The 13,944-nt window shown below is 37.9% G+C and overlaps 1 protein-coding gene across 1 annotated transcript in view; it reads left to right on the plus strand.

The window, feature by feature from the left end:
• The window catches only part of LOC122088895 (AP-2 complex subunit alpha-1-like), a 51,783-nt gene that overhangs the window by 14,077 nt on the left and 23,762 nt on the right, over nucleotides 1-13,944 (plus strand). The window contains exons 4-10 of the mRNA XM_042658257.1: nucleotides 3,195-3,257; nucleotides 3,343-3,440; nucleotides 3,548-3,755; nucleotides 6,913-6,984; nucleotides 7,061-7,153; nucleotides 7,690-7,791; nucleotides 7,991-8,088. Of these exons, the coding sequence (XP_042514191.1) occupies nucleotides 3,195-3,257; nucleotides 3,343-3,440; nucleotides 3,548-3,755; nucleotides 6,913-6,984; nucleotides 7,061-7,153; nucleotides 7,690-7,791; nucleotides 7,991-8,088 (734 nt within the window). The remainder of the gene's footprint in view (nucleotides 1-3,194; nucleotides 3,258-3,342; nucleotides 3,441-3,547; nucleotides 3,756-6,912; nucleotides 6,985-7,060; nucleotides 7,154-7,689; nucleotides 7,792-7,990; nucleotides 8,089-13,944) is intronic.

The following is a 13,944-nucleotide window of genomic DNA, read 5'->3' on the forward strand; positions in this document are numbered from 1 at the left end:
AACCAGAATTGTGCACAGGCTGTGAGGCAATTTTTTTTTAATTTTTTTTGGGTATTTTTCTCTTCAAAATTACCCCAGTAAACGATTCCCCAAAAATTTCCGCGAGGGGCTTTGCCCCCTGCACCCCTTGCATAGGGTGGCCTCCTGCCCCCTTTGCAACCTCCACGACCTGCTTACTGGCAAGCGAGATTGTCACTATTTGGGAAAGACCACTAGTACTTCTTGGGTTAAACTGAGATCATGCTTCTTCAATAATAGGCACGTGCACAACATCATCCTAGTCACTCTTATTCTTAAACAACCTCATCCTTTATAATAATTTTGAGTGCACTTCTCTCTCAATACATTACCTATTTTAGTGTTAATGCATGATACATGTTATATATTGCTTAGTGTTTAGCAGATACATATAAGAAACCTCATCCTTTTGAACAGCTTTAATCGAATACACTTGTCTGTCTACACGGTGTTCTTCATTTTAGTGTATATGGCTTTATGCATGATACTATTTAATGTGTTATATATTGCTTTTTTATTCTTTTGTTTTGTTTTGTTTATTTATTTATTTGTTTTATGCAAAAGTATATAAAAATCTATATCCTGTCCATTTATGTGTATCTTTAGTGTATCTCCGATACGTATCTTAAATTTAGTTGACTGATATAGCGACTGATACTTTAATCCTTGATTGAACTACGAAGGTACTTACATGAAATAGTTCACAAAGAATTGTAATGTTATTCCTAAGGTTTAGGAATTGTTCTTTTTTGGTGGCTCAGTTGAAAGCATGTCGCCGACTTAGAAAGACTCCACAAGTATTAATGCTTTTTTCTTTTGAAAGAGCAATCGTCTATATGCTTAACACAAGTAGTACAAACTACAAAGAATGATTAAGCGACAGACATGTTTCCGGACAACAAGTTAAGGGACATAGTTTAATTACAACCATTAAATATCTTGCTTCTTCCTTTCTGTTCCATGGTCAAAGTAGCGGTGGTGATTGATTAATGGTTCTAACTCCTACTTTTTATAAAGAGAATGAATCTTTTTATCAAAGGGTTAGAAAAAAATCGGCGCAGATCTCCTGCAAGGAGGCGTTGCCATAGTTGGATGCTTTGCTTAAGTGTGATTGACGAAGGCTAGGTTGCATTAGGTTTGGAAAAACCCAAAGCAAATGAAAAGAGATCGGGGTGGGCAAGAAAGTGATGTGCTAACATGCAACGATGCTCGTTGATCAGCGTGCTAGAGTAGTGGCTCATGGAGTTGATTCTTTGCTTGGCTGCAAAAAGGACAAGGTATTTTTTTGGGGGGGGGTGGTGAATAATAAACTCATTATCAAGAAGAAAGAAAGAAGGAATGTACAAGCCCTTGAAGGCAAAAAATGAAAAACTAAGACCAACAAGACAGGGCTAAAAACCCAGTTAAGGGGGTGGGGGGATAGAAGAATGAAGGGGAGAAGACCCTGAGCATGTTCCTTGGGGAATCCCTTACAGGTGGTGGGGGAGCATGCTGAGCTCAGAACTAACATCAAAGTAGATGGCATTCCAAATCTTGTCAAAAAAGCGGGAGTTGGAAGTCCATCTACGGAGGTTTTGTTCCATCTAGATGTGATTGATGGTGGCGTAGAAGACGATCTTTCCGGCAATGTCGCTAATTGTAGATACTACATAAGTCATATCAACCCAAATCCACTCCCTATTAAGGGGCAGGATTCTTCTCTAACTAGGCCAACAACTACTGAGGGGGCAGAGGGGATCGAAGAATGAAGGGGGGAAGACCCTGAGCATGTTCCTTGGGGAATCCCTTACGGGTGGCAGGGGAGCATGCTGAGCTTAGAACTAACATCAAAGTAGATGGCATTCCAAATCTTGTCGAAAGAGCGGGAGTTGGAAGTTCTTCTATGGAGGTTTCGTTCCATCCAGATGTGATTGATGGTAGTGTAGAAGGCGAGCTTTCTGGCAATGTCGCAAATTGTAGATCCTGCATAAGTCATATCAACCCAAATCCACTCCTATTAATGGGCAGAATTCTTCACTAACCGGACCAACAACTACTAAGGATTCTTTTCCAGATAGAGGAAGAGAAGGGGCAACTAAATGAAGTCGAACACTAAATGGGTGCCTATTGTTAAGCCAGAGGGAAGTGGAATGGCCATTAGAGATATAAGAGTGGATGGCTCTAAGGGCAATGTGGCAAAGGCCGAGGATATTACACCGAACCCAAGAAGCATCGGAATTGGGGAATGCAGTCCAAAGAGAGTCTTTAAAGAGAAGTGAAGAGTAGATCCAGGAGACCCGAATGCTATTGTCCTTGGAAGTGAGCTTCCGAATGAGCTTAAAGGTGCCAATGGAGTTGACATCTTGGATTCTTTGCAAGCCAAGATCCCCTTCCGTTTTTGGGGCGGCAAACGGAAGACCAGCTGATGGGGTGGAGGAATCTAGCAGAGTCCACCCCTTTCCAGAGGAAGGTTTCCACAGCCTTGTTGGTGGACTGGGGGAGCCTAGAGACACCCGACCAGTAGATGTAACAAGATTGGAGAACAGATCTGATGAGCTCAAGGCAGCCAAAAGGAGAGGAGCTTACCTTTCCAAAGCTGAAAAAGGTCAAAGTATTAGTTGAGGGTGATCTTGGATAGAAAAGTCAAAATCCTGATTGAATTTAAGAAAATTGATCATAAGTTTGCACTGCTAGGAAATTGATTTTGATCCTTGCAAATACACATGTACCTTTTGTTTAGTTTTTGATTTGTACCTACTTTACATGACCTCATCAATGAAATATCTTTTCCTGTTGTGGATTAGAAAAACTTTAATAGTTTCGTTTTCATGGTTCTAAACAATATTTAGCACGTGGAACTTTGGTCATCAATTTAAGTAATATTTTGGGGGCGTGTTTTGGGCGAGTAAAAGTGCAGAACGAAAGGAGATAGAGAGGATTAATATTACTATGTTTGAAGTGCTTGTTTGCTGAAAATTACCAAATGAGTAAAGGAGGCTGTAGTTTGTTGACCCTTTTTTATTTCCCATGTCTGTGATATGCATGTGCTTAGAGGTATTGTTTGTTGGTAACTCCCACACTACAGCCTCTGTGGCTGGCACTATATCTGCCACATGGCAACTTAGTTGGCAGTCAATTAATCAATATAGATTTTCTAAATTATTAACTGCTCTTATTTTTGTATTTGATTTTTACAGGTCGGGAATATTGGTGGGAGAGAGTTTTCAGAATCTTTGGCACTTGATGTCCAAAAGTTGCTTGTAAGTGAAAGCACCTCTTTTTTTTGGTATTGGTTACCTTTAAGTTGAATAATAATAATGATGCAAGCTGCATCTTCTTTGTCAGATGTCCAGCAGCTGTAGACCACTTGTAAGAAAGAAGGCTGCTTTGTGTCTTCTACGCCTGTACAGAAAAAATCCTGACGTTGTGAATGTAGATGGCTGGTTAGTTTTAATTTCATGTTTTATTTCAACATGCATGTTCTCCACTCCAAGTTATATTAATATTTTTCTAAATTCTGATAACTTTGTTTCTCCATATGCTTTTCCAGGTCAGATTGTATGGCACAGCTTCTGGATGAGCGTGATCTGGGAGTTTTGACATCTGTTATGAGCCTTCTTGTTGCTTTAGTGTCAAATAATCATGACACATACTGGAGTTGTCTTCCAAAATGCGTTAAAATCTTGGAGAGGCTTGCTAGGAACCATGATGTCCCACAAGAGTATACATACTATGGTATCCCGTCTCCCTGGCTACAGGTGTGTGTATTTTCTTTTCTATACTCTCTCTTTCCTGCTTTCTTGCTTGTTCACACACAGAGACATACACTGTTGTATTTGCGACAAATGGCGGTTTCGTTAGGAGACGCGAAATGAACGATATAAAAGGGACTATAGAGCATGATCACAGAAGCCTTCATGGTTATGGTTTTGGGTCAATTTTCTGTTCACAACCAAGCCCATGGTTCAAATTTGGTTCAGATCTGGTTTTATGAACCAGGTAATGGTTATCCAATTCATGGGGCCCAGTTTGAAAGCTTCTTCAACACCTTGCGCACAAGAATTTTCAGATTTTCTGGAATCTTGTCTCCAGCAAGTCGTGGCTAGATTTTAGGAGTTTATCTCTTTGGTTGATTGATTGATTGATTGATGTCCAGTTGTTTCGACAAGCTGGGATATAACAACAGCAATACTCATAACCTTATCCCAACTAAATGGGGTCCAATAGAGGCAAAAATAGTAGTAAAAGAAAAGGCATTAGAAGGTAATAAAAGAAAAATGAAGAAGTAAAGAAGTAAAGAAGTAAAAAGAGAGGTAAAACACAAAAGTCAGAGCATCATCTTGGGAACATTCCCCTAAAAGGGGTTGGCTACATAGTGTCCTCCAAACAGCTCTATCTGTAGTCATACTTGGGTTGAGCCCTAGCTTTTGCATATCTTTTCTTACCACTTATCGGATTCATGTAGCCGACCCCATTTAGTTGGGATAAGGTTATGGTTTTTTGTTGTTGTTGTTGTTGTTCTCCTATAGTCATTTTAACTCTGTCCCTTCCTCTTTTAACACCTTCTATTTGAATCTGGTCACTCCTCCTTACTGGTGCGTCCATGGGTCTCCGTTGGATATGCCCATACCACCTCAGACGGTTCTTGCGGAGCTTGTCCTAAATTGGTGCGACCCTTAAAAACGGTAATGATACAATCATTCCTTACTCTATCTCTCATTGTCTTACCACACATCCCCCTCTAACATCCTCATCTCAGCTATGCCTAGCTTGTCTACATTTCTCTTTTTGATTACCCAACATTCCGCCCCATATGTCATAGTTGGTCTATCACAGTCCTGTAGAATTTTCCCTTAAGTTTAATAGGCATGCATTTGTCACACAACACTCCCGTTGCACCTATCCACTTCATCTAACCTACTTTAATTCTGTGGGTAACATCATCCTCTATATACGCTTCATTATTAATGGTTTACCCCAGGTATCTAAAACAATTACTTTGTGGCAGTTCTTGCTTTGCAAGTTTCACTACGTCATATACTATTCTGGTTTGGCTGAAGTTACATCTCATATATTCTATCTTTGTTCTGCTTACTTTAAGACTTCTTGATTCCAAATTTTTTCTCCATAGCTCTAACTTAGCCTTAATCCCTTCCGCTGTCTCATCTATCAGAATAATATCATCTATGAATAACATACACCAAGGGACCCCCTCTTGAATCTGCCTGCTTAAATCATCCATGATGAGCGCAAACAAATAAGGCCTTAGCGCTGATCCTTGATGCTACCTAATTGTAATTGGGAGTTCACTACTTTGGCCCTCAGAAGTTTTGACTTTGGTCACTGCGTCCACATACAGGCTGGGATAATATTAAACAAATCCAGCCTTCGTGAGTTAAGTTGTCAAGACAGTTTAGGACACTTAATCACATCCTATGGCTGGGAGGATGTTCCTTTTCTGTTTGGGTTATTTTTTCCTTAGTTATTTTAGTTTTTGAGTTGAGGAATGACTCTCAAGACAGCCTGCAATGGACATCACAAGATCCATCTGTATTATTCTGTTTCTGGTCTACCCTGTAACAGCAGATCCGTCTCTCCGATCGGCATCACAAGATCCTTTCCTTATCTGACAAAGTCATTAGCTAGTTGTCTCTGTTAGAACATTGCTGAGTCAAAAGGTAAAATTGTGCATCTCCACCTCAGCTACAATGCTTCTGGAGTTCTGGGAACAAGTGTCAAATCACTTCCCTTTTTTTTTATTAAGTTGAATGAATAAACTTCAGGAAACAGTAGACAAGAGAAAGACAGAGAAGGTAAGATCTTGCAACCTCATAGTTTAAAGATTGATCTCTTTCCTGCTAGAATTTTTTGCCTCTAATCCCCTTAATACCTCCACATCCCACCCCTTTATCATCCCTCATGATGTTGCCTATTCTTTGTTGACCTGGTCCTGGACAAATTAAAGAGCATCTGTTAAGAGTTTCACATTAGAATGTTCTTTTATCAAGCCTCTAATCGTTTTACAGTGTTGCTGACATTACCAATAGATCTCTTAATGCTTTGGCTAATTGATGGAACGAGCAGCCCACATGTCAAATGACTTGTCATTTTCCCCCCAATTTGTAGCAAAGTCACTAAGGTGTTAGAAAAGGAGAAGCTATAATTAAGGATTGTCTCACTGATACAATAATGGACATTTCTTGAAGATATATTAGCTCATATTGTCAGTGACCTTATCTTATTCAGTAAATTCACTTGGCAAAGCGTTTACACGACTAAAAGAAAATTTAAAATCTCCTGGGAGAATGTTATATTTTTCTTCATTGAGAGTTTTCCAGACCTGCACGACCCCATTATATTACTATTATATTCTTTGATGAATAATGTATTCACTATCCTGTTGTTGGGCCACCATACATTGCACTTCAGAAAGGGTGATATTCTGGAAGGAAAACAGAACAGAGACCAACATTCAAGGAAAGTGGTGATCATTCCCTTGCATGGTCAAGTGACTTTGAAGGAAAACAAGAAGAACCTTCTAGCGTAAACATAATGGGTGGATTGGTCCTCATTTTCTGCTGCTTCCTTGCAAAGTATGCAAGCATTGGAACAATATACATTTCTTCTTTAGATTTTTGGGTGAATTGTTGCTCTTACGTTGGATGGCGAAGGTCAAAAGGTAGTGGATTGCACAACTTGGTTTAATGGTCTCTTTCCTGGGTCCCTTCCGGTTGATCAAAAGTTACTTAAAGTGCCTAAGTGTACATTTTTGTTAGATGCTTCCTGAACTCATTAGCTGTATGAGTTTTCTAGTTCATTCTTTCTACTTTATAGAAGTACAGATTGAGCAAGCTGTGATGGTTATTCTATGGATTTGGTCTCTTAGCATTGTTAATATGGACGTGGTTGTTACAGGTTAAGACAATGAGGGCTCTCCAATACTTTCCTGCCATTGAAGATCCAAATATTAGAAGATCATTGTTTGAGGTAAGTCTTTTCGTATGGAATATATTAGTCATTCATATAATCTGGTAGTTGTCATCAACTGTCATTGGCTGCGCAGGTTTTACAACGTATTCTAGTGGGAACTGATGTTGTGAAAAATGTTAACAAGAATAATGCATCTCATGCTGTTCTCTTTGAAGCCCTTGCATTGGTAAGTTTGCAATTTAACAGTTTTTTGGATTTAAATTTGCTGTCTTTAATCTATATAATGTGCTTGAGAAAATGATTTGGAGATTCTTGACCTTCTTGTTACTTGATGCATTTGGTGTCGTTCCAAAGAATCTTGATGTTATCGAGGGTTGAATACTGTTACTGCTGTATTCAAGTTTCTAAATCTACATCTAAAAAGTGGATTAATTTATCAGTTATTAATTATCAATATTGTTCTATAAATTAATAAAAAGAAACTATTAAGTTTTATTTTCTAATTTCATTTTTTGACTGAATTCTTTGAAACTTTACCATGCTCTGAGTCTGAAAATGGAAAGCGCACCCAAAATTTGTCACCAGTTTGAGTTGGCCAAATAACTAAAATTGTATTTCCAATGCCATTCTGTGTGTTTGATCTATATATGATGAATTATCTGTGTGCCCTTGGTGTTCTCATAATTTGAATCTTCTTAGCCATTAGTTTCCCATATGATATTTAGTCTATTGTTATGAATTCTCTTTTAAAATCTTCTATAGGTTATGCATCTTGATGCTGAAAAGGAAATGATGTCTCAATGTGTTGCGTTGCTTGGGAAGTTTCTTGCTGTCCGTGAGCCCAATATCCGATATCTTGGACTGGTAAGCACTCCCTAGATCAAGAGTGTGGTTGAATTACTTGAGATCTTTTTATTGTAATCACATCCTTCATTTTAGTGAGGAACAACAATGGGTCAGAATGGGTTGATTTGCTCCCTATGGTCCTAATTGCTGAGCAAGGTTAACTCGTAATCATTGATTCATGTGTATTCATGATATAATGTGCATTGCTCTTGTGCAGGAGAATATGACTCGGATGTTGATGGTAACAGATGTGCAGGATATTATCAAGAGGCACCAAGCCCAGATCATTGCCTCACTGAAGGATCCTGATATCAGGTTAAACACTATGAGTTCCGTGATGATCTGATTTCTGGTGTCTTTAATTCTTACAATTAAAATACTGAACGATGGAAGATATTTTGGTTGCTATGTTATCTCTTTGAAAACTCTCCCCTTTTTTATGGTTATTGACGATATAGTGGTGGAAGTCTTGTAATCGAGTAAATGATGGTCACTTTTTTGAAAGTTTGTTGATTTTGCTTCTTCTTCTGAAGCTATAGTGCAGATGACATATTTTGTGCACTTTTTTTTTCGGGTAACTAATTTTAGAAATAATTGCAGTGATGGTTGACATTTTATGATCAAGTGTATGAGTTTTTCTTCCTTTGCATGGTTGGACCTATGCAACCCGCAGGCCATTTTTGTTTTGTAAAAAATGGCTTTACTTCGATAAACTAGTGCTATTCAATCTTATGAGCTGGGTCTCTTTCTGGGAAGTCTTTTCCAGTATTTGGCAGTTAGTCTGTGTGACAATATATGAAACTAAAACCAGCAATCACAATTAAGAAGAGAGAAAGAATTGAGGAGTAGGAAGAAACTGAGACTGCAAAAGGAGAATGAGGAAACTAGAGAACAAATAGGAAACTACCTGACATACCCACCATCGCTAATAGAAGCATAATATGACAAGGATAATGACTACCGCAGGTCCAAGACAGTAATACCCTTGTGGTATTACAAGCATACCTTAACACTCCCCCTCAAGCTGGATCATATACATCATCCATGTCCAACTTGAAACAACCCTTCCGGAAAGAAGAATTAGACAAAGGCTTGGTAAACATATCACCCAACTGATCTACAGAAGAAACAAATGGAGTATCAATTAACTTCCTCATCTTGATTGCATTCGTCACAAAGTGACAGTCAACTTCAATATGTTTGATTCTTTCATGAAATACTGGGTTACTAGCAATGTAGATTGCAGCTTGTGCCGGGTTATTAGCAATGTAGATTGCAACTTCATTATCACAGAACATACTTATAGGCTTGGTAACTAGAAAACTCAGCTCTTAAAGCAGTGCCTTGTAAATTCCTTTGTAAATTCTTGGGAGCTGTCCAGCTCCATCATCAGGAATAGCCCCCCTCTTTTGAGTCTGGGTTTTGTTTTTCCCCCCTCCCCTCTTTAGGGGCTGTAAGTTTTCTTCTATTTGGTAATGAATTATTTATTCACAAAAAAAAAAAAAAAAAAAAAAAAAAAAAAAAAAAAAAAAAAACTCGACTGCAATATGTGCCATCCTAGCTCTACACTCAGCCTCAACAATAGATTTAGCCGTAGTCACTTGCTTCCCAACGTGACAAGATTGTGGCCAATAAATGCACAATAACTTGTGGTAGATCTCCTATCACCATCAGAATCAGTCAGTTTGCATCAGAATATCCGACCAAATCAATGCTGATGAGGTCGAAAAATGAGTCCCTTTCCTGGGCTTCCTTCAGATTCCTCAATATATGACACGCTGCCTCCGAGTGAGTCTTCTTAGGGGTGATTGCATAAACTGGCTAATAACTTCAACAACAAAGGATTTGTTAGGTTTAGTAACAGTTAGGTAAATGAATTTCCCTTCTAATCTCCTGTACCTGTTCAACAACAAACTCAGCCTTATCCCATCTTATTGGGGTTGGCTATATGGAACCAAGGAAAAAAATAAGATAAAATAAAATAAAAGGAAAAACAAAATGGAAGTAGATTGAAGAGAAATCAAAGATGGGAGATGAGAGTAAGAGGAAAGAGGTAACAACCCAACAAGTCGGGAGAATCTTAGCTAAATGGGGCTGGCTACGTGGATCCTAGCTCTCCAATGGGCTCTATCTAAAGTCATACTTGGGACAAGATCGAGAAAGTGCATGTCATTCTCTTGTACCGGCTCTTATCATCAAATTCCTCACCATCATTTATCCCAAACTTCTCTGTGATAGACTAATATTTTGCTTACTTCGTTGTACTTCAATACCAAGGAAGTACCTGAGGGCACCCAAGTATTTCATCTGAAAATGCTGCCGTAGATAAGATTTTACTTCTATAATCCCTACTGCATCACCCCTAGTCATAATAGTATAATCGACATACAACCAAAACTACCACTCTAGAGTCCCAACACCGAACTCAGAATAACACTATGAGAATCTGCATCGAGTAACAATGGAGCTGAACTTGTCAAATCAGAATTTAGGTGACTACTTTAAACCATAAATAGCCTTGTGTAATTTACACACTTTGTCAGAATTCTTGCCCTGAGCAACATACTATGGAGGTTGCTCCATGTACACCTCATGTAGATCACCATATAAAAACGCATTCTTGGCATCCACTCTAAAAACACATTCTTGACATTCACTGCTTAGGAGATGCATATGAATCGAATTAAGATGAGCAACTAGTGAGAAGGTCTAAAAAAATCCACACTATAGGTTTTGATGCAGATAAATCACTTAATGAGCTTATTTTATTACAAATAAGCCTTGGGTTGGGTTGGATTGGGTTATGTATGTGGTGGGCCTTTGATCCCATGAGTTTTCTTTGTAATGAGTCACTTTAATAGGCCTAAAATATGGGTAGAAAGTAGGAAAACGAGATTTAATTCATTAGTTTAGTTAGAGTCCTGTTTTGAGTCTATTTTCTTTGTTATTTCAGTTTTCCAGTCAATTTAGGTTTCCCAATTAGTTAAGGATTGAGTTAGGCATTTCCTTTTAGTGTTTGAGTCAGTTTTGAGTCTTTTATATAAGTTTGTAAGGCGCTACAACATTGAACACGAATTTGATTGAATGAAAGTTTATTTTTTGCTAACTGCAAAATTATCCTCTGAGAAAGGATGATCATTAGCTGAGGGTGAGATAGCCATTCCCGTACCCCCATTTTTCCCTTCATTCTCTTAATTCTGTTTTGTTCATACTATCTGTCCATGAATTGATCCTACCTGAGATTGGATCACAAGTGATCCAATCTTACATTAATTGGTATCAGAGCTCACCATAGTTAGCATAGACTATCTCTACAGGGAGGTGATGAGATTATCAAACCGTGTGACTGCTCTTGAGAAAAAGTTTGATGCGCAGTTTGGTCTCTTCTACCTTCCACCTCCAAAGGATGCTACCAGGACCAAAGAAATTTTGAAGGAGGTACAACAAGAAATAAATAGTTCTCTCAAAGAGGTCTATGTTGAGGGATTTAAAGCAGAGACAATCGAGTTGACTGTAAACGACCACCGTGAATTACCCGACGAGATCAATGTTGCACCAGAGTTTGAAGAGGTTGAAGGTGCATATGTAGATGACCCTATGGATACATCCGATGATGTTGAGGTTGTGCATCTGGAGTTCATCATCCCATTGAAGTATCTAGAAGATCGTCCCCCTCACATTCAGGACTACATTCATGTCTTCAAAGAATTGCCTGAATTTTACTATGGACTGCAGCTTAACCTTCATCACACCAAGATGGTCATTCTTATGTTCAAAACTCAAGGTCGAGTTTTCTTTAAGTGGTGGAGAATTGATGCAGATTAGTCACTTAATGGGCTTATTTTATTGGAAGTAAACCTTAGGTTGGGTTATGTATGTGTTGGGCCTTTGATCCCATGTGTTTTCTTTGTAATGAGTCACTTTAATGGGGCGTAAAATATGAGTAGAAAGTAGGAAAACGAGATTTAATTCATTAGTTTAGTTGGAGTCTTGTTTTGAGTTTATTTTTCTTTGTTATTTCAGTTTTCTAGTAAGTTTAGGTTTCCCAATTAGTTAAGGATTGGGTTAGGCATTTCTTTTTTAGCGTTTGAGTCAGTTTTGAGTCGTAAGGGGCTGCAACGTTGAACACCAATTTGATTGAACGAAAGTTTATTTTTTCTGTTTGCAAAATAATTCCCCGAGAAAGGATGATCATTAGCTGATATAGCTGAGGATGAGATGCCCAGGTTGAGATAGGCATTCCTCTACCCCCATTCTTCACTTCATTCTCTTATTTCTGTTTTGTTCATACTATTTGTTCTTGAGTCTGATTTTTATTGAATTTACTAAAGGTCCTACCTGGGATTGGATCACTTGTGATTCAATCTTACATTAGGTTTGAGTATAACCATTCACAACTAAACAGGTCTTAAGCTGCTCATCAGAACCAGCTATTGCTAATAGAAACATAACATGACAAGGATAATGACAACCACAGGGACAAGACAATAATACCCTTGCGATATTATAAGCATAACTTAACAATCCTGATTATGGAATCAATCAATTGTTCCCTTTCTTCAAGTGGTTTGATTTTCATCCCAATATATGTTTGCTTTTCTGATTCAACAAAATATAAGCTTGAATATTTTTGTTTGTGGGTTTAAATATTTTTCAGCTGGAAGCTTCTTGGAGGCAAAGTTATCAATGAGATATTTTTGTCATTTATGGAAAAGGAAAAGAAATCACAGGATTTATTTGCAGCAGTGAGTTTATAAAAATTTTATGCAGCGATTTTTTTTTTTGCCATTTCTGGAAAATGAAAAGTAAATTGCAGGATTTGTATGCATTCTTAAGTCCTATAAAAATGTTTAGCAAGTTGCTTGGTTAAGCCAATGTTGATGTGCATAACTATTTATGAAAGATGATTCTAGATAGTTTTCTCCTAAATGTTCATTTTTAAGATGTGTCTTATGGAATGATTGGATGTTGTCACTAAGGGGACTTCCAAATTCATGATTAATTGGTTGTAGTAATAGGTGGGCCTTGGTGATATATTATTTCGTCAGGAAAGCCAGGTCTTTATTTCTCCAAGGGAACTTCTCTCTTTCATGGTTCAAAATCTCGCTGAGATCGGATCTCGGTAATTTCAGGATTTTTTTGCCGGGTCGAGATGTCCTACAAAATACAAAAAGGACATAATCTTTGTCGATATTTCGGTATCGTTTTGGCGAGATACCGAAATGACACCAAGGCCTACAAATACAACATCTCGTTTGGGGGAGTCGAAATAATTTCGTTATTTCGACTCCAACTCGTTTGTCTCGGTGAAATTTCTACCCCTCCTTGCATTTGAACACAAAATCACTCTATTGCCCATTAATTAGTCACATCATCACATCTATTGCCTTGAAGATCACTCCAAGTTGAAGATCTAGACATTTCAAGCTTTGGAAAGGTAAACCACTTTCTGCAAAACCTTTTTTTTTTCTTTTTTTATTTTGAAATAGTAACATAAATACATGTTGGATAGGGTTAGATTTTTTATATGTTAGACACTAGAGGCTGATATATAACCTCATGGAGTCGATTTTTTTTTGGTTCATAAATATATATATTTTGGTTTAAAAATGCATTTTTCATCAACATAAATTGTATCTTCTTATGGTTAATAACTTAATATAGCTCTAGTACTCTAAATATTAGTTAATTAATGTTGAGGTATGTTTTGGTCATGGCTTGGATGTATTATTTAATTGGATTACTATCATATTGTATCTTGTTCTAGCAATGAAGCAGGTAAAATGTCCAGCACAGTTCAACGGTTGTTGCAAAACAAGGGTGCAACTCTAAAACATTGTCATGTTCTAATATTTTTGCAAATTTAAGTTCTAAGCATGTTTATTAACCTTAATACAAACTACCCACCAAGTTTCAGGTCATAATATGACCGTTTGACCACCGAAACAGTCAACCGAGTCAGGAAAAAAAACTCGTGGAGATCTCGCCGAGATTTCGGTATTTCGGTGGTTTTGAAACCACCGAAACACTGAAACGAGACGAGATCTCGAACCTTGCTCTTTTTTCTGGTGGGTTAGATCAGAAAACTCTCTGTTCGATTAGCTCATCAAGGAGGGGATTAATAGGGGATGGTTTATATGTGGGATCATATCCTTAATATAATCCCCCTCA

The sequence above is a fragment of the Macadamia integrifolia genome, chromosome 9 (assembly GCF_013358625.1).
Source record: "Macadamia integrifolia cultivar HAES 741 chromosome 9, SCU_Mint_v3, whole genome shotgun sequence".
Classification (NCBI taxonomy): domain Eukaryota; kingdom Viridiplantae; phylum Streptophyta; class Magnoliopsida; order Proteales; family Proteaceae; genus Macadamia; species Macadamia integrifolia.